Source organism: Corvus moneduloides, chromosome 20 (assembly GCF_009650955.1).
Source record: "Corvus moneduloides isolate bCorMon1 chromosome 20, bCorMon1.pri, whole genome shotgun sequence".
Classification (NCBI taxonomy): domain Eukaryota; kingdom Metazoa; phylum Chordata; class Aves; order Passeriformes; family Corvidae; genus Corvus; species Corvus moneduloides.
The window spans coordinates 7666385-7687139 of record NC_045495.1 but is presented as its reverse complement, the minus strand read 5'-3'; the positions used below and the strand labels follow the sequence as shown (position 1 = coordinate 7687139).

At 45.1% G+C, this 20755-nt stretch overlaps 1 protein-coding gene across 2 annotated transcripts in view; it reads left to right on the top strand.

Annotated features, from left to right (window-relative positions):
• The window catches only part of MYBBP1A (MYB binding protein 1a), a 59229-nt gene that overhangs the window by 5968 nt on the left and 32506 nt on the right, over positions 1-20755 (top strand). For both annotated transcript variants that reach the window (XM_032129751.1, XM_032129752.1), the window contains 15 exons: positions 1115-1404; positions 2051-2158; positions 2744-2869; positions 3603-3806; positions 4454-4562; positions 4960-5047; positions 6100-6251; positions 6991-7080; positions 7718-7843; positions 8556-8720; positions 9768-9925; positions 10777-10911; positions 12127-12232; positions 14477-14608; positions 16134-16202. In XM_032129751.1, coding sequence (XP_031985642.1) covers positions 1115-1404; positions 2051-2158; positions 2744-2869; positions 3603-3806; positions 4454-4562; positions 4960-5047; positions 6100-6251; positions 6991-7080; positions 7718-7843; positions 8556-8720; positions 9768-9925; positions 10777-10911; positions 12127-12232; positions 14477-14608; positions 16134-16202 — 2058 coding nt within the window. The remainder of the gene's footprint in view (positions 1-1114; positions 1405-2050; positions 2159-2743; positions 2870-3602; positions 3807-4453; positions 4563-4959; positions 5048-6099; positions 6252-6990; positions 7081-7717; positions 7844-8555; positions 8721-9767; positions 9926-10776; positions 10912-12126; positions 12233-14476; positions 14609-16133; positions 16203-20755) is intronic.

Below are 20755 nucleotides of genomic sequence, written 5' to 3'. Positions count from 1 at the left end.
GTTATAATTGGATGGATTTGTAGTTAATTACAAGTTTATAGCTCCTTTATTTAAAAGAACAGTGTTCCCTAGACTTTCATTACTGTTTTGCTCCTGCTAGGTCACTGTATTGAATGTGACAGTAGATCAAACAAGTTGTTTTATTAATTTAAAAAAAGATGTGTTGGACTTCTGGAATGAAACCGCCTCTTTGAGATTTCTCCAGTCAAGCATATATTTTTTTTCCAGAACAAGTTGAGTGGGATTGAACACTGTGGGCTATGAAAGACTGTAAGGGATTGGGATGCATGGTGAAATGGGACATGTCCTGGTTGTCTCTATGCTGCTGGACAGTGTCCAAGGCCAGCAGCCTGCCAGCTGTATGGCTTGTGGGGCAGTGGCAGGACCGAAGATAAGACTTAGCACAAAACAGCCACACTTCAGGGTTTGAGTTTAAGCTAAAACATATCAACTCCCCCTCCTTTCAGAATGCCTCAATGCTTCTGAGACACCAGGGAGAGGAGGTGGCATTTATTCTAACCCCTGTAGGTCAGCAGGCTCCAGGGCTGCTAGATGAAACTGGAATTGATGGTGGGGAATTTCCAAATCTAGGGAAACTCTAAGGCAGATGATGTGAGAAACACCCTGGAACTTTCACACAAAGTAAAGAGTTGATCAGCCTGAGAGCTTAGTTGCACTGACCAGCATGTGGTCAGTCTACTGAAGCCTCACTGTTCTGGAAGGTGCAAGTTACAAGGTTGATGTTGGTACATGGCAGGATTCTGTGGTTGCTTACAGTGGCTGCTGCTGTGAGAGGAATACCATGAGGTGAAATTGATGACTGACTGTAAGCCTTAGGACAAATATTCAGGCATGTGACTTTAATTTACTTACTGCAGCCAAATTCTTTCATGTGATTTACACTGGAAGTGTTCAAGGCTAGGTTGGATGGGGCTTGGAGCAGTCTGATCTAGTGGAAGTTGTCCCTTCAGGCCCATGGCAGGGAGTCGGAATGAGATGAACTTTGAGGTCCCTTCCAGCCCAGGCCATTCTATGATTCTATGATTTGTATTTACAGAGCCACTCAGGCTGAGTGTGAAGTTCCTAACCTGCTTCTTTTGACCGTGTTTTTCAGTTTCCACAGGGATTTAAGTTTGCTACAGAGATGGAGGGATATATAGATACCTTTTTGAGTGGCTGCGATGACCCAGAGAGGCAGCTGGCTGTGATGATGGGCTTCTCTACCCTTACCAATCAAGGGAAGCCAGTGTTGTTGAGTACTTCCAGGGTAGTCAGACATCTGCAGGCAGTGGCCTTGCAAAAATACATCTGCTGGCTCAAAGACATGTTCCTCAGGCCAGACTTGGACTGTTGTTTAGACTTCTCAAGTAACCGGCAAAAACAGAACCGGGAAAATGCAGACATGTGAGTACATGGGTATTGCACCTTCTTCTCAGCATTTGCTGGTTCCCTTGCCATGAGTTGACAATCGTTTATTTGCTCGGTCTCAGAAAGTTTAGCCCCAGCATCTGACTCTTCTGCTGGGACAAAATTCAATCCTGCAAATTCTGCAAGCATAGTGAAAACCAGCCAGCCTGCCCAAAGCAGACTGGATCACCAAAAGAGCCTTTTCTCTTCTTTTTCTAGCCCTGACATTTGCTTTGGAGAATATGTCCCATGATTTCTTCTTTCACTACAGCTTCTCAGGTCTTTGTAGGAATTGTGCCTCTCTTTTATCTCTGTATTAGACACACTGGCACTCAGGCCAGGTTATGTGTTACCTGTGCACCTATAAACCTCACTCTACTGACTGCTGCAATTCTTGAAGTGCTTTTTGCTCACCTGCAGAATCTCTGTGGGGTAAATAGATTACCTTTTGCATAGTAAAAGGCAAACTTGAGAAGATTATATCTCTTCTTTTGTACCTGTTGCTTTGTTACTATGTAACTTTGCCAATTCTAGTGTAAAGCCTCTAAATATCTGAAAGTCACCTCTTGATGCAGTGGATTGTGTGGTATTTGTGTTGGGTTAGTGTTCAGACTGCTGATGGTACCCACCTTCTTATTCAAAGAGCACACCAGAAGGCTGCTCGATTGAGAAAATGGATCATCCACCGACTGGTTAGCATCACTGAAAGTGCAACGAAAAAAGAAGAGAGCCTTGTGATGGACATTGCCAGGTGAGACTGATGTAAAGACACGTGTGCTTGGGATAATTCTTTTTAGCTCAACAGCAGTATTCCAGATAAGCTGTCCCCATGACACTAGGAAAATCCAGTAATGGAAATGCTCCATAATAAATAATTTAGGAGACTATATTGTGTTTTCAAAATACCTTCTGCATAATTGGACTAATCTGTGCCGTAAGTAGTTGTCACTTAAAACCACATTAGTCCTCTTTGTTTTCCATAAATTTTCCATTCCTACTTGCCTAAACTGCTTGAAGATTTTACTTGTAACATCAGGTCTTAATAGGTATTTATCTGTCACTTAAAGTGTCTTGGAGAATATGATCCACATCTGACAGTCTGAGTATTGTGTTTTGTGGCCTTAAGTGTTGGTGCTTCACTTTTGTGAAGTCCTGAGCATCTTCTTCTCTTCTTTACCCTGTGTATCTCGAGAAAAGGGTCTCATTGTAAATAGTGGTTTTTTTCAGTGCTTGGACTTCTTGAATGTGGCGCTGTTTGGTTTGCACGCATGGGCTGATTTTGCTTTGTTATGACCAATCTGGGTTTTCATTTTGTTCCTATTTCTGTCTATTCTAGGTTTTCCTTCTTCCATGCTTTCTTTGTTGCTAAGAAAAAGAATTCCCAGATAGCTGAGGCGAGTGTCCTTCCATCAGAGCCCTTAAATGAACGGGATCATATGGAGACAGAAAACTACTTCTTTGGGTAAGTATTTGATTGTGTGCTTTAAGCTTGGGAATTTCTCTTTTTTCCTGAGGATGAGATCAGCTTGTGAATGGTGAGGCAAGACGTTTGGAATGGTAGGCTGCTTTTGAAGGATTTCTTTGACTCCAGCACCAGGGAATGGCTTTTTTTAAGGAGATCCTGAATGGATTTTTCAAAGATCCATGTTTTGTCCATGGCAAATCTGATGTGTATGTGTGAGATGATATGGCAGATGTGGAGTTGAGCTCATACTGCTTTTTCCTATAATATTTCCATTGCCTCTTGCAAGCTGGAAGGGGAAGGACCCAAGAGGGAGGTGCTGGGGTTGTGCTTGTGGCCGTTGGCTTTCTGCCCACTCTGTGTGTGAGGTGCTGGTGACTCCGCAGCCCTCCCTGTACTAAGGGAGATAGAGTTGGTAATAGATGTTTTTAGATGATTGCCAAACCTCAGTAGAAGGAAAGCAAAGGACGTGGTGGGACACAGAGTGGGAAACAGCTGAGATTAATTGTGTCCTTGAGAGCACCAGATGTGCTTGGGTCCACAAAGATAATGAGCTCTACATTACTGTCTTGTGTACATGTGTGGGTTGAAAGTTGGGCACTGTCAGTCTGGGTGGCAGTGAGTGCCCAGAGCTGTAGGATGAGAGTGCTTTGCTGGTGGGCGTTACTTTGGAAAGTGGGAGCAGGCCATTTGGTTCCTCTGACAGTAACATGCTGGCTGTCTTTCTTTGCAGGTTACTTCAGACATTAAACACCCTGCCTGTTTTGGGGGATACAGCAAAGGCTGCAGCCTTGAGAGAGAAGCACGTCCATGGTGTGACTGCAGATGGGAAGCTGTGGGTCTTTCTTCTCGTTGAATATGCCAACAAGCTGCTCTCCAGTGAGCATGTCAAAAGTGTGAAACCTTTTACCAAGGAACAGAGGGATATCTGGGAAAGGTGAGAGCCTTGGGAAACTGGGTGCTAGACTGGTGAAGTGAGAAAGGTGGGAAAGCCGTGGTCTTGGTCTCTCTTTGGGACAGTAGAAGAGACATTGTATTCTCTCTGCCTCCTGCTGTTCTGGTTGCTGTAACACAGCCATTTCACAGGCCCTGGCAGTTCTTTTTCTTTCCTTTGAGTATCCTGCACCCATGCCTGGGTTTCGGAGTATCTTTCTGTTTCTTTTCACCCCATTCCTTTCTTCCTCTTCCTTCTATGTGTTAATTATGTGATAGCTGTGTCCTTTTCTGTTTTTGCTCATAGTCGCTCTCCCAGACACGATTGTAACAGTCTGCTCATCTTTTCTCCTAATAATGCCTGTACAAACTTCTCAATGACTCTTTTCTGAGTTCAGTTTTCTGTAAAGGTCTAGCCTTGGCTGTGGTATTAGGAATGCAGTCTGTGCACAAGTGCTGTTTTTTTATAACCCACATTCAGTGAGATACTGTTATTGGGTTAAGATTGTGTACCATATGTGTATCCAATGCCGGTAAATTAAATGTCAACTACACAAAACAGTACTACAGTTTTGGTCACATTTTTAGTCTGATCATATGAGAAGATTGCTGTTGTAATTGCGAAAAACTCAGAGAGGTTTCTTTCTTCAGAACACTTCAGTCTGTGAAGAATCTGCAGAAGAAGGAAAACAAATCAGATAGTGCCAAAGTTGGTGCTTTCCAACAACTTCTGCTTTCAATGGCCATTCATCTTTTCAAGGTAAGACCTCTGAAGAATATTTCTGTGGTATAAAACATGCTGATAGCTGCCTTTCTGAACACCAAGATGGGGAGTTTCTCTGTGTTCGGAGATCCAGCCTTTCAGAACCTCTGGCTTCTGAAAATGGGCAACTGGCAGCTAATAAACTGTGATTCTTACACTACCCATAGATCTGTAAGGGGCAAAGCTTGGCCTGAGCATTAGTTCTGCCCTTGATTTGCTGCTGACTGGAGCAATTTTTACTTAATTTCATGGTTTTTTTCTGCAAAAGAGTTACAGTAGTTGACTGTAATATTTGTACCTGTTTAGAGTGGTCCTTAGATTTGGAGCATATTCCTTCTGTTGTTGTTGGTAGTGGGGAATTCTGAGCCTTTACTGTCTGCTTGTGATCAAACAGAATCAGTCTGAAACAGTGGATGTTCTGAGTGACCTTCTGAGCTGCACAGAGAGGGCGTTCAGCAAAGAAGCCAAGAAGAAGAAGACTGGTGAGTCCTTCCTGCAGAAAGAAAGGGAGTGGGATTGGCAGTGGTCTGTCAAAGACAGAAGATGGCAGTTCTGCATTAGTGAAGCACTCTGCATTGGTTCTGGCTTGATGCACTTACCCCCAGTAGAATCCCTTCTTCATTCTCTTTCCGTGCCTAAGTCTTCTGCTCCAGCTCTCTGTCAGGGGGTTGTGTTCCTGTGTGCCTCGGAAAGGAGAGCTGAGCTCCACAGCCACCCTTGTTGGGGTGAGCACTCCAAGGGAGTTCACTCTTGAGTTGTTGTTCTGTGTGGGCCATAAGCTTGACTGGTGATGAACTGGTGGTGTCTGCCTGGCAAAGCTGTGGGCTCGAACACCTAGCAGGCATGAAACATGTTTTCTTCTTCGCTTGAGTTCTGAGCAAACTAAGTGTGTCCTGGGTGCATACACAGCATGTTTGGAGATGGAGGCTGATCCTTGTTTGGGGCCTGTGGGTCCTCTACGTTGGGACTTGACCAGGAAAAAACTTGGCTTGATCTTTTGATTTCCTCTCCAACTGTGGTCTTGTTCTCCTGAAATCTGCGTAAATCAATTTGAGGGCACTGTGAAAATAAAAGCTGTAATTCTTTGGTGGTTTGGTTGGTTGTAGATCAGGATTTCCAAACTTTTGGACTAAAGGACGAATTTCAAATGCCATCACTTTTCATGGGCTGCTGCGACTTCTGATTTCATTGAAAACACTATAAAATGCGTATACTTTTGCTGACCAGCTGCTAATTGCTTTACTGTGGCCAAGCAGGTGTCATGGGACTTGCAGAACTGCTAATCTAAGTAATGATTTAATAAATAGTAGCTCTTGTTACCTGGTAAGGCTTTGCAGTGGTCAAAAGACCATTTCAAGCATGTTTCTCCCTGTAGTTTCTCCCTCCCAGCCTTCTGGTCTGTGTTGCTGAGTGGGTACTTTGAAGAGTCAGCTAGAAGGACAATTCTATTTTTTATTCCTTGGTGAATTTTTCTGTAGTTTCTTACTGATGTACCAACGCCTCTTCCTGTCATTGTTTGTTTGTTCCTGTGCAGACATCTCAGAGCCAGGATGGGTTGAAGTGATGGTGGAAATCCTTCTCTCCCTCCTTGCCCAGCCCAGCCTCCTCTTACGTCGGATTTCCAAGAGTGTGTTTGTATGGATATGCCCCAACCTGACCAAGAAGGGCTTGCAGCTGATCCTGGACGTAAGTGAGGCACTAGCAGGGCCTTGTACTGTTTGCCTGTTTTGTCTCTAACAGATGTGTGTACTAGCACGTCTCGATTTTGGGTTTAATTTAAAGTCTACTTGATTTAGGAAATGTCCGACGATGTGTGCTACTGAATTTGAACTGTAGTTTAGAGAGAGTTGGGGCTTTTTTTTGTTTGTTTTTGTGGAGGAGTTTGTTTCTTGGGTTTTTTTGTTTGGTTGTTTTTTTACAGGAGCTTGAGATCTGCTAACTTTAAGCTGTATTATTTGGTAGTTTTAGGCTGAAGAAATTCCTGGGTCAGTTTATATAACTGGTAGATCTTACATGTGAGTATAAATGGTAGCATTTCTTTTTTCTAGAAAGGTGTTTTTTTCATAGATGTGCTAAAAATAAGTGACACTAAAAATCTGAGTTGGTTGTACCACTAAGAAGTGTGGTGTCTACTGAGAAAGTAATGTGTGGATTGCAAAGATGGGCTGTCAGGTACTTTGCAATGAACCAACTGCTTCATTTGTAACAAACCAAGATGTGCGATGCCACTGGCCTCTTCAGTTTTCTCCACATTTTTTGTTACTTACAGAAAGACCTTGGCATGTTAACAAGCAGAAACTTAATGTCCTCACTTAAAATTTTGTTATTTAGCTGGTTTACTGTGCTGAAATTTCTGTCTGTTGTACACAAGAAATGCTTTAAAACAAAACATTGAAAAAACACAAGTGCATTTTTTTTTTGGTAGGTTTTTGACCCTAACCAAGAGCAAAATGAAGAAAGTGCAGTCGTTGTGATGGAAGAATCGAACAAAAAGACGAAATCTTCACAGGACATGGTAATTGTGCCATTGCCAGTGACAAACACTCTTCATATCCTTAGTGTATAATGTTTCTCCTGAGCTGTGGTAAGAGATTAACATCATTTTTCTATTTGAGGAAAACAGCTGTCGCTCTATTAAGATTTACTTTAAAGGTGCAACACACAAATGGCTTGTTGGAAGTGCATGCTTGAGTCTCTTGGCCTGCTGTTGTAGGTGTGGCTGGTTGAATAGATGCCTTTCTGAGAAGAAATAGCTGCATCCTAGAATGAGCACAGGCCTCTCCTTTTGGCAGCCACAGACAGAATCGTGGCTGTGATGCACAGCCAGCTGGATTCCAGATCTCACTCTTTTAAGGACTGTAGAGATTCAAGTCACAGGCATTGGCAGAGAGGACAGTCACATGGGAGCTGTTCCTTGGAAGCTTCTCTTTGATACTTATTTAATATGACAGAGAAGTCTGTATTATGTTCCACTTTTAGCTCTTGTGGAGACATGATACCCCATTATCTGAGGTGTCTGTACTTGAACCTGAGGGCTAGAGGGAAAGCAGTAGGGGAGGGGAGGGTTGAGTTTTTATTTCTGAACAGTGACACTTCTGAGAATTGAGTTCATCTTGTATGGTGGGCTCAGGAGATGAACTTTCCTTCCTTAGGATGAGGAAGGAAGTGAGGATTCCTCGGATGAAGACAGCACTGACAGTGAAGATGAGGAGAGTGAAGAAGTTGATGATAATTTTCGCAGTCAGCTGATGAAAGTTCTCCAAGCAGGGAATACTTTGGTATGTTTTTACTGCCTACCTTGATACAGATAGCAGGAGTTTGGGGTGGTGGGAGATGATCTAGTAACCCACATCCTGCCTGAACTCATGGAGTCACAGCCCTGGCAGCCATCTTTGTATGGCACTTAAAACAGCTCAGGATCTAAGGTGAGCTGTGGGAATAAGTCACTTGTTCTTTTATTTATTGTTCCTAAGAGCACTTTATGTTCCTTGAGTACTTTAGCTTGTCCAGTCTAGCCTGACACAGCTTGTGCTTCTGCCTGTAATAAATGAGATTGATGTGAACTAAAGCACTGAGATACTGTTCCGTGTGTTGGCTGGCCTGTGTGGAGGAGTGTTCCTTGAAGGCTACTCTGGAGAGTTACTGTAGCAGTGATAGAGTTTGGTTTAATGATTCCCATAAAGGTTGCAGACTTAGGAACATATGAAACGCTTTGCTGAAGGAGAAACAGCACAGAGAGAGTCAGGTCAAAACTTCAGCCTCTTTCCTCTTCTGATCCTCTCAACATGTTAGTGCTGTGCAGCCAGATTACCTGATGGGAAATATAAGTGAGATTTCTCATGGGCCTGAGCATCTGTGTTCCTTCCCTGCAGTATTATTCTGGGTTAACTATATCCCTACTGGAGTGTGGTCTTGGCTCTGGTTCCCTCCCCCCTGTCTTTTTGAAGTATATGAGTTGATGAGTTGGGTTTTGTCTTCTAAAATCAAAAGGAAGGAGATAAGAGTGATGAAGAGCTGGATGATGAGGCTATGATGGCTCTTGACAAGAACATCTCAGCCCTTTTTGCTGAGCAGCAGAAACGGATCCAGGCGAAGAAAGATGAGAAAGACAGAATGCGGAAAGAGAAGATTCTACGGAGGGATTTCAAGGCTAAGGTGGGAGAGAAGTGTTTGGTGTGAAGACCTCTGGCTTAGTAGCATGTTAGTTGAAGCCTATGCATGCGGTGAGCTACCTAACACTGAACAGCTTGGACATTGACATATATTGTGAGCTCCTGGAAGCTAGGACTGGATTGTTCTGGCTTTGTACAGCACCTGGCACGCCACTGTTGGGATCAGTGACTGAGGCTTCACAGGCCTGTTTAAAAACCAGGATTGTGCTGTCAAGAAGTTCACCGTGGTTTTCATTTGCTGATCTGAAATGCTTAAATTTATAAGATCCTTTCCTGCAGCTACCCAAAGAGGTTTGTCAGTTTTTGTAAACTGGACAAGCTTGGTGTTCCTTAGTGAGACGTGCATAAAATGCCTCAGGTCATTTTGCAACATAAGCTTTTATTGGCTTGTTATGCCCATAAAATCAGGGGGGATTGTAATAAACGCCCTGGTTGGTTGTAACTGTAATGCTGAGTTCAGGCCGCCTGGCGTCAGCATGGACCTTCTGGGACATTCCAGCATCCAGGGACAGCTCCAGCCGCTCCCAGACAGAAGTGGGAGTCAGGAGTCAGGTTAGCCAAGGTGAAGGCTGAACAGTGAAGTGAGCCAGTGGCTCTACTTCGTTTCCCTTCTGATGCTATTTTATGAAAAAGGCTGATTTTATGCTAATGTACTGTCTGGAATTCAAGAGGGGCTTGCAGGGGTGAGAGCTGTCAGTCAGTGGTGCTAACAGGGACCTGTGCCAGGTTAGAGTGGCTGCAGGTCTGGCCAGGTGACACTGATTCTTGTAACTGTTCTTTCTAAATGGTGTCACTGCATGAAATAAAGTTGAAGCCAACAGACAACTCTTAATCCTCAGTTTCAAATTTTAATTTCCAGTTTCCCATGCCCTAACTGTACAAATGATACCAGAATGTGTACAGATCTCAGCTGCAAATAATTTTCTTCTGCCCCTTCCAGCTGTTCCATAGCCTACTGGTGGCTGCTCTAGGTAAATCCATCTTGTTTCACTGTCTGCCGTACTCCTCACATCAGTAACTGTGTTTCCAGGTGTTGGATCTGATCGATGTGTTCCTGGTTAAGCAAGCAGAGAACCCCTTGGTGTTTGATATCATTGAGCCACTGCTTCAGCTAATTGAACAGTGCATGAGCTCAGACTCTGACAAGCAGGAGGTTGACTTCCTCCAGAAAACAGCCAGTATCTTCAAGTAAGTATCCTTAGACCTCCAGATAATAGACAATGGCTTTTGATAAGCAGCTGTGGTATTTATTGGTTGAACACCAGGAGCTGGCCTAAGGCTGAAGGCAGTTGCTATGCTTATAGGTTGTGTAGGGTTAGATTACAAGCACCACACATATACACAGTGCTTAGTTATAACCTGCAGGAAAGGAATTAGGGTCTGGATTTTCTAGGCTAAAGGACTTCAAGTGTCAAACCTGTTTGCAGGTGGAAGCCTCAGGAACTAACACAGGTATTGCAGGTATGGAGCCATGTCACTGAATACCTCCATGGGCCTCTGGCCTCTGAGTCTGACATGCAACAACTCCCAAGGCTTACAGGATTGCTACTGTGGCTGGAACAAACACTCAGCAAGTTATTTCTGAGACAGGCAGAGTGCAAATCCTCTGTTCAGGGCCAGAAGTAAGGGATGATACCAGCTAGACAGACTTAATGCATTCTGTGTCACGTGTGTCCTCTGTGCACCACTTCTTGACATCCTCAGCACTCTCTAAAGCATTTTCAGTGCTGCTCTCTTGCCCCAGTTGAGAAGCAGTTGTGAAGTAACAAGGTTTGAGGTAGCCAGTCCCCTTTGTGGGAGCTCTGAAGGGAAGTCAGCTCTGATGCCTATATTTGTGCTTGAAGGTGAAGAGTGGTGAAGTGTTCTCACCCTTCTTGCCACAGCCACGTGCTGCCCACAGCTAGCATTGTTTCTTATCACTCAGTGTGTTCTGGTTTTGTTCTCACTCACCCTGATAAAGTGATAAGTGTTCCTGGCCATCTGTTCCCCAGAGCTCTCTCTGTAGGTAATGGCTTTGGGTTTGTTTTAATGCTGTGCAGGAACTCGCTGTGCCGCAATAAGCAGTACTGCAAGAGAGTGGCCTCCCTGCAAGAAGATGTGCACGCTTTAGTGCAAAGACTTGTCAAGAAAGCCTGCAAGCACACCGACTCTGCAGTGGCTCTCTATTACTTCAGGTGAGTGTTCATAAGGAGCATCTCTGCTGATGCTGGGAGATCTGAGCAGGTGTGGTGTTGTGTGTTAAGAGTCTGGGAAGCGAGAGCCTCGCAGAAGGCTTGGTACCAGCATCTGTGTCTTACATAAGGACTAGTCACTCCTGGCAATCTGAAGCATTTTCAAGCATGTCTGTTTTTTGGTGGTTGTCTTTTATAGCTTCTGTGATACAGAAATGGTCTGGTACAGCTTTGCTGTGGCTGGTGGGAAGTGCTTTCTTGTGGCTTCTTCTGGGAGTAATGCAGTGTGTGTGATTCAGTGGGGGATGAGTGTAATTCCTAGTCAACCTGTGATGATTATTCTTTAAATGCAGTGTTTACTGTCTCCATGATAGCACAATGAGGACAATAGTGATCAAGTCCTGACTGTACATACCAGTATTTTCTCCTTTGCTGTAGAACACAGGAAAATTAGGATAAGCCAGATACGTATTTGTTAGAAAGATGAGTGTTCTTGCTGTTCCATGGTGTAAATGGGAGTGCCATTTCCCAGCAGGCTCTCTTGTGACATGCAGCCAGTTTCATGAGGACTTTCATACTCAGTCTGGGATTTTTCGACTCAGTTGTGTGTGCAGTGGGTACCATGTTGCATAGTCAACCCAGTGTCACTGGACAGTGTTGGCTCTGCAGCACATCTGCCCCGTGGCTGTGCAGGAACCGTGGTACTTCTGGCAGCACAGGGCTGGCTGTGTGTGCTGCATGGCTCCCTGACAGCTTCCCAGCAGTGGCAGTCCTCAGTGGAGCAGTGCCCAGTAAATACTGCGTTTTCCAAAAGCGCAGAGGTTTGCACGCTCTCCCAATGGATATGCCTGAGTTCTCCAGCACGTGGCAGCTGGGGTTGAGAGGCCATGCTGCAGCACTGGCTGAGCTGTGCAGGCTCAGAAATCCTGGGCAAGTGCAGAACTCCTCCAGCAGTGCAAAAGCTTGAGCTTGAGGAAACCAGGCTGATAGTGGGCATATCTGACTGTGAAAACAGTAAATAATACAATGATTCAGCTTCCTAAGATTTCTCTGTCTTTAGGTCTGGCCAGAGTGGGTTAGACTGAGAGAAGGGGCCCTCGCAAATTCTGTAACCATCTTTGCTACAGAATAAGCTGCCTGCGCTGCTTGGCTGCTGCCCTCAGGTGGCTTTGCAGTGGCACTGTGGTAACTGCTGTGTTCTTCCCTTTTCTTCTATAGTGCCTCATTATACCTGCTGAAAGTGTTGAAAGGAAACACAGCATCAACTCTGCCTCCCCCTGAGCCAGAGAAACAGAGTGACAGCAGGGCGAAGCAGGCGTGTCAGGTAAGACATGAGGCTGCTCCTGAGGATGTGTTTTTTGCCAGTAAAGCTGCATTACCTGGTTTTGCTGAGTGGGCCTTGCTCGTTCATTGTCACTGGGCCTGCTGCTTGCAGGTACCTGTGTACATGATTTCAATAACACTGGAAAGTTCCCCATCCCTTTCTGGCCCTCCCCCTCCTGCCTTTCAGTGCCTGCTTGCCCACAGGCACACGGGCAACTGATTCAGTGGATCCAGGTTGTCCAAAGAAGCCTGATGTGTATTTGTGCTGTTCTCCTCCCTGATTTGCTGTTTCTTCCATTAAAGTCCTGGCAGTCACTCTGAGTTTTTTTCCAGAGGGTGCTGAGGAGCAGGAAGAGACAGATGTGGATGAGAGTAAATTCCTATTCCCCTGAGGTTTGGTCTAAGGTGAAGAGTGAAGGGTGAAGAGTGTGTGGAGCAGCCCTGATTTTGGTGGTAGTTGTTAGGAGGGAGACTTCATCTGACTGTGCTACAGGTGTCCATTACTAGGGGACCCTTACTCTTGATCCCCTAGCACCTACTGTGTCTGCTGCATTTCACAGTATGGTGACCCTTTATATTGGGCAGCCCACTCCGGTCACCTCCACTAGAAACGTAGCAAGTAGTGTCTCAGTCTCACCAGCTGATCCTGACCTTGCTGCTGAACCCCTCTAACTGAGCACAGGAATTAGTGCCTTAATCCTGCTGACATCTTTTGGGGTAGAAAAAGAAATGGAGCTCCCTCATGGAAATTACACACACTGATGTATTACTGGAGGCTGAAAAGACAGCCAGTGTTTCTAGGGCTAGTGAGAAGCCGAGGGTGTTAATCCAAGTAGCTCCTGCAGTGCTGGGCCTTTTGTGAAAGAAAAACAAAATGGGAGCTCTGGGGGGAATATGAACAACATACTTGACTTTGAGGCTGTAGTGAGACGTTTCACAGCACCCTTATGCAGCTTCACAGGGAAGCCTCTTATTCCAATGGGAGCAGAGCTCTGGTCCTGACCAGGCAGGGACAGAGCCAGTAACTGATGTGAGCTGCTGGTTTGAGGGAAGTGACAGCTCAGTTCGTGTGATGCTGCTGGTGCTGACATTGTCTTGAGGCCAGGGAGGTTTTGCTGTGGGGAACCAGAGACAAAAGTGTGGTGTCTTTCCAGTGAGCTGTGCTTTGTGAGCTTAACTTGCAGCTTTTCAATAAGCAGGAAAGTGGGACTAGAGCAGACACTGGGATGCAGTAGCCAAATTTATGGAAAAACTATAGAAGAAGTTTTTTACAGTAAATATATGCATAGAAGGAGGAATCAATTTTTTCCTCTGCAGATGCCTGTGTCAAATAGGTGCTAAGTAGAGACACTCAGCTAGAAAAACTGAGGTCACACATTTCAAGACCCATCTGCTTTGTTCCACTTTAGCCTGTGTTCAGCTGCAGTAGCACTGGGAGTTTGACCTGAGAACAGGACACCACGTTAACATGGCTTTAGCTTTCCATGGGGCCAAGGAAAAATTGCTTGGGCACATGTTCACTACTGTGAAGATTACAGCTTTTTCGTCCTGGGCCCTAATTTTTCGCTCTTCCCAAAGAGCAGTATTTCCCTGGCAATATGAGAACAGTCAGGAACGTTGGGATGCAGTGCTCCATACTTGGCTCTTCAATGACTCCTGTTTGTTTAGATCCATGTAGCCTGAGCAGGTCTCAAATGGTTGCTATGTGTCTGGGATTCTTGTTCCCCACCAGAGGGGGATATTGGAGCATGGACACAGTTTTGGAATTGCTGGATCCCTGATCAGTGCTAGGGCTTGTCTGCTGAGTACCTAGGAGTCCTGGACATAGCTGCTAAGTGTATGTAGATACAAATACGTACATACACTAAAATCTACAGATTCAAGTAGCTCTTCAGCTGAGAACACCATGTGCACAGCCCAGCTACTGCAGGATGGGCTCTGTGAGCCTTGTGCATTAGATGTGCCAACCCCAAACCTAGAGCACAGCCCCCACACTACATGGAGTGTGTGTAGTCCTGCTAGGAAGCTGTGCTGCCCTTTGGTGAAAAGGTCATATGGCTGTCAGTGCCTGAGAGAGCATATTTGGGGCCCACTTGGTTGTTTCTTCATGGTTCTGTGTCATATCTCAAGTATATTTAGTTGTTGGAAAAATCTCTGAGAAATTATGAAAATTAATTTATTCATTGTTAGTGATTCATTCTTGTGTTTCACTGGAAAAGCTTTTGTTCTGGTTTTTTCCCTACAGCTTTTGAACCCAGGTTGTTTGAATGTGAAGAAGGTGGCTGTTATCTATCAGCAGGCACTGACCCAATTCCTTAGTAAACGGAACAGTCCCCTTACATGCTCCATGTTCCATGATCTCTTCAAACGCTTCCCAGTAAGTGCTGCTGACTGTGTGCTATGTTGTCTTTTGCTGGCTCCAAAGTATGATTATAATTCTGGGGAAAGTAGGGAGAGAAACTTCTCTGCTTTACTGCAGACTTTTGAAACTGCTGTGAGGTTTCCTTGGATCTTCACCAGACTCTTAATTCTGCATGTTTTTATAGCAACACTGCAGGAGGCCAGGATCTTATTTATGGTTTGGACTGGGATACTGCATGCAGAAAGCAGGTGAACAGAAGGCTGCTCTTTAAAACGTGGCCTAAGAAGCTCTAATTTTTTACCAGTATTCAAGACAAGATGGAGGAGCAAATTTTGCACAAAGGCAACACAGGTCACCTTGTTTGAACAACCAGTGTAGCTCCTGTCCAGCTCTGCTCCGACTGCATGCTCAGTTTCTCAGTTTTCTTCCAAGAAGGCTGAGGAGTGTCAAGTCTAATTGGAATCTAATCTCTAAGCCTGATACTCAGACTGTGCAAGTGTCTGAAATGTTTGAGGTATTTCCTGCAAGCTTGACCTATGCCTGGGGCTGGTCTCCACGATGAGGACAGCCAGTTTTTAAGAAACAGGCCTTGGGCCTGAATGTCATACAATTCTTCAGGGATTTTTAGGTCAGAGCAAGCTAGAGACAGCTGCCAGAAGCCCTTTCTTGAAACCTTTTAGAATTGATGTCTGACATGAGGGTGGGAGGAGCTGTAGGCTTGTGTAACTGGGGGAAGATGCTTTCAGACTCTGAGGGACTCTATCCAGGAGAGAGTTCCTCTGCTTGCCAGGTTTCTTAGGACACCAGCCCACGATGCCTCATACGTAAGTTTGAGAAATGGAGGGAGAGCAAGGTTGTGTGTTGCCCACATGGACAGCAAACCTAAGATCCCATCTGCAGGTTTGTAGAGCCTGTGGATTCCATATGACTGTTCCTTGTAGAAATGTCTTTTAAAATCACCACATCCACGTCTTTCTAAATACCTCCAGGGATGGTGACTCAGCTGCTTCCCTGAGAAGCCTGTGTGAGTGCCTGACAACTCTTTCAGTGAAGAGATTTTTCCTAATACCTAATGTAAACCTCCCCTGGTGCAACTTTAGGCCCTTCCCTTTTGTCATTTGTTCCCTGGGAGAAGAGACCAGTCCACATCTGGCTACAACTCAACGTTTTCTCCTTTGCCTGGAACTGGGGCTCTGCACAAAGTGAACTGACACTACAGAAAGTGTCAGCCAGATGCAGACTTTAGTCATCAGTAAGCAGAACAGAGGGGGTGAAAAATACTTGCCTGATTTTTCCAAGTGAATAGAGGTGAAGAGTTTTGCTGCTGTGTTCTGTTGTGATCAAAATTTCACTCAGAGGTGGTGTGAACAAAGCTGTTAATTTTCAAATAAGCTGTTGCTGATTTCTGGGCATTTCTCTTTCTTGTGTCATTTTCTTCTTACTCAAGAAGCTGTGTAAAATATAGACTATTTTGCTTGAAAAACAAACTCCTGTCTGTCAGCAAACCACTAACAAGAGACTGTGTCTTTTTTTGTTACAGATCATGTGTAAGCCGTTATTAGATACTCTTGTTGAGTTTATCACAGCAGCAGCCAGGCAACATCAGCAGGTAAGAATGAAAGTAAACAAACAAAGCTGTAAAACAGTCAATCAGAGAAGTCATTTAAACATGGCAGTTCAGATGATTTTTAATATGTTTATAATATGCCTTTAGGGCTGCCCAATTTTGGAAGTGGCTTCTGGGGGACCAGAGCTTTTGCAAATACTGCCTTGCTGCTTCAGGTGTGTGAAGTTGTGGAAATGCCACACAATATATCCACAATCATGGGGGTTCTTTGGTAGCATCTCCTTTAAAAACTGCCTGCAGCTTTCAGGGTTGAGACCAGATGGTGGTAGGCATTGACTCCAGTTGCTTATTCCTTGATTACTTCCTTCTTGGTAAGATGTTCCTTGGTATTAATGAAGCATGCTGTAATCCCTGCCTCCTCATGCTACCTCGAGGTCAGGTTCTGTGCCTTGCTAGCTGTCCTGCATTTTCTAGTCCATGTGTTGCTATATTTAGTTTAAAACCACCTGTGCCACAGATCTGATTTTTGATGGTTGGTTGCCTGTGCCTGACTAACACAAAATTACTGGGGCCTTATCAATAAAACATTGCAGGGTGAGTGCACAGCTCAGTGTTGCTGGTGCAGGGAATGAGGCCTGTCTGGATTTTCACTGCAGTGGGGGGGCCTTCCACACAGTTAATAACCAAAACCCCTCTAGGCCAGTAGCACTGTCTCAAACTTTCCCACCCCCCAGCTGTACCCTGTGTCTGTCTCCTGCAGAAGTGCATCCTAGATTGATCTTTCTGTTTCATAAATAGCTGTTTTATTGCTTCTGATCATTGGAGGGAATGTGAAGGGGTAGGTATGTGTTTACAGTAGGGCTGTTTTACATTGTCAGTGTAAATTGCAGTTCAGACTGTTTTACCCAACAGGAATGGCTTTGATTTAAAGAAGAACAAAACAAACAAAACAAAAAAAAAAAGAGTGAATTAAGCTATTAATAATTTCAGTGGATGGTAATAAGGATGTGTTACACAAATAACAAATTATTGTAAGGCCTATACTTGATCCCATCCTCAAGCGACCAGAACAGCATCCCAAGCAGACAGCTCCATTATGTGGGTATCTTTGCTTCTCCACAGGGAATAGCATTGTCCTTCTACCAGGGCTTCCACAAAGCTGCTCGAGCTTTGTTTGCAGAGCTTGTTTGCCTGTAGGTGGGAGGAGTAGGGGAGGACGTGTGGAGTGTGTGGGAGCTGGGTACAGAACATGGATATACTGCTGTTCAAACAAAGGCACATGGAGAGTGAGCTCTCGAAAGCCTGTGGAGCTTGGAGTTGCAGCTTTACATTTTTTATGCAGTGCTTCCTTTTCAGGCATTCTGGCTTCCCAGCATCATATGTCCAGTTTGTTAGGTCTTCGATTAAATTTCCCCACTGATTCTCAATGCAAATGTGCTTTGCTGGTATCCTAATGGGTAGGGTAGAAGTCAGGTTAGGTGGGTGTACATGGCAAAGTGATGTGGGTAAAGCAGGGGGATAACTTCTCCCTGGCAGCTTCTGGGAAAATGAGGTGGAAGAACTCAGCTTCCAAAAGGGCTGTACTAACTCAGAGTCCTGAAGACACCAAAGGTCTCATGGTACTCTGAATTTGGCCAGCCCTGATGACTGAGAGGCAAGTGGGGTGGTCTTCTACTTTTAGCCCTGAATATTGACTTCTAATCATTAAACTAGCTTAGTCCCAGGGACTGGAGGCTTAATTTCTGTTCTAACACTCCTGTTGTTAGTGGTGATTGTTCTGGATATGGCTGCTGCATCTCTGTGGACAGCTAATCCCGCTGGGATTCTGATTTGGCTCTGCAGATACCTTTAGGAGGGTGTCCCCAGGGCCGTGCCAGGTGGGAAGAGCCATACTCTGCATGGGAAGGTGGAGGCTTAGCTCTGGGCAGGTATCTTGTGTTGGGCTGATAATGAACCCTGGGGTTCAGCAGTGAAACCTGCTCTGGCCCAGCAGGGCTGCTGGCCACTGTCCCAGCCAGCCTGGGGGAGGAGGAGATGTACCTTCAGGTTGAGCTTTAAGGTAGTTGTGAACAAAACGAAAAGCGATTCGTGAAGAGGATGTGAGGTGGGTGTTCCTTCCTCCTCACCCCATGTACCTGGGAAGGTTGTGAGAGCAGCATGGAGGCTGGGGGTCTCTTCCACGTCTCCTCTCAGCCAGACTGGTCCCTACCTTTTTAGAGCCTCTAAGCAAGATCTTGTGGCCACTGGCCTACAAGCCCAGCTCTTACTTCAAGGAGCTCTGCTCTTGCTGGGGCCTCTAGTGTAAAGTTAAACGTGATCATTAAGTGATTACCCTGGACCAACCTGGCTGAGGCGGTTTGCAGAACACAGTGTACAGCAAGGCCTGGGCCTGCCTGGGGTCTGGTCAAGAAACAGCAAACCTGAACTGTGTGTGCACTGTTGTTCCTGTGCGTGCTGTTGTGGGCTGCTGCAGGTCTGTCAAACTCAGTTTCTGGGCAGTGGTAACAGAGAAGATCCTGTAGGAAATGCAGGAGCCATTCAGATGCTGCTCAGCTGGTACTGGCTTGGAGAGGAGCAGTCTGGCCTCTTCAGCCATGTGTCCTGACCCTGGGGACCTCACTGTCTGCCTGCTGCCCAAGTGTTCGTGCATTTATGTCACAAAATGGGACAGGAGGATGATTTGACTGAAAATTTATCTTGTCCTTGCACACACAGTTTTTTTCCCCCTTTTGCCATGTTAAAGTTAACTTCAGTCAATTCACTGCTCTTGTTCAGGGCACAGGGACAGTCTGTTCAGGGGCAGGAGTATCTGGGTGAGAGCTGTGATTTATTTCATCAGAGGCAGTGCTCATTAACATGAAATTACGGCTTCTGTGAAGTCAGTACAAGAATATTGGAGAAGATTGTCTGTGGACTGTTGGCTGTAGCTGATGACCCAGGCAACTGGGTCTTGCACTGCTGCAGCCTCTCTGTGCATCCTGTCTCCCTCAGTTGGTCACCTCTACAACCTGGAGAACAGCAAACTCTCAGCAGCAGTGTTGTGGCTTTACAGACACGGAGGTGTTTGTAGCTACTGGGTGGGTGTTACTTGTCTTTCTGGGAGGCACTTTTCTTTGGCCTGGGTGTTGGCTGTAGAGTAGGGTGTTTTGGAGATATATTCTTGACGCAGAATTTAGCGAAAGAAGCTTTAAAACAGATATAGTTTAAGCTTTAAAACATTATATAGTGTGACTGACACTGTTAGCCCTTTTCCTCTGACACTGTTCCTACATGCCTGAAGGAGCAGTGAGGTTGTTCAGCTCCATGTTGAAGTAGTTTGTGAGATAAAACAACGCTTTGGGGTTGGGTGAGAGCTCTCAAGGCAGTTTTAAGTGTAGCTCACAGTGATTGGGTTGATAGGTTTCCTTAGCAGTAAGCTCGACCTGTATAACAAGTTTTAAACTGGAAAGGTGAATTTGCAATGGTCTTACTGAGACTGAACTTGAGACTGAAGCTTGTACTTGTGGCCAAGGTCTGCTCCTCTGATGTTACTACTGGGGCACCAATGCCTGTAGGAGACAGTAATGCAGCAGTTTCCCTGGAAAAGGACAGAGACAGAGAGATTGGTGTCGTTTGTGACTGGGGAGACAAAGGCAAGGGATGTTTTAACCATGGAAAGGGGGGTTGTCATCCCACCCTGAATTCATTTAGTACCTGTTTAAACCTATACATCAGAAAGATACAAGATGAGGATGTGTGTGATGGTGGATCTGCAAAACCACCTTGTTTCAGGCAGTTCATGCTTCTCAGCTGGACTTCTCACCTGTTGTGAGACCACACTGGCTGCAGGACCCTGTGACTTGAGCTCTGCAAGTTCAAATGCATTGTGCCTGAGGCAGCTGGTGCTCTGAATGCTCAGTGATACTGGCTGGCCTGTTTTCAAACTCTGCCTTTCTTCAAGTGGGAAGTTAAAGTCTCAAACGTGTGTGTGTGAAAGTTAAAACACTTCAGGCTTTGAAAAAAATCAACATACTAGTGTTTGGTTGTCACTCATTTATTGAACTGAGAAATCTGGTGGGGTTTATGACGGTTTGGGTGGTTTTGGTTTGGATTTTTTAATTTTTGTGGGGGTTTTTTTGTTTGTGGTTTTTTTTCGTGGGCTTTTTTCTTTTGTTTTTTTCTACAGTAGGAGTTGGGATCCCTTTCACAAACTTTTGTAGATAGATCCTTGCCATCCCATATGTATGTTAAATCAGCATATAACTTAAGGCTGTACTGTCTTCTCAGAATGTGGCCTGCCTCATCCCTGCCACGTACCCTTGCAGTGTTGTCTGTTGTAGAAAGAAGTGACTAGAAACTACACAGAATCATTTGATTGCAAGCAGCTACTGTGAAGGTTTTCAAGAGGACCTTTAGTGTAGGAGAAGTGCTACAAGTTAAAGTAAAAAAAGGAAGAAGGAGGTAAAGAATGACTTCGTAGTGCAGTCTAATCTAGGTTGTTGAATGCAGTTCTGCAGACTGAGGTCCTAAGAACCAGTCACACCATGGCCTTGTCCTTGCAGAAGTGTCTTCAGTGGTAGGAGAATGGGGCCAGTGCCCACATAACAATCTTTTGG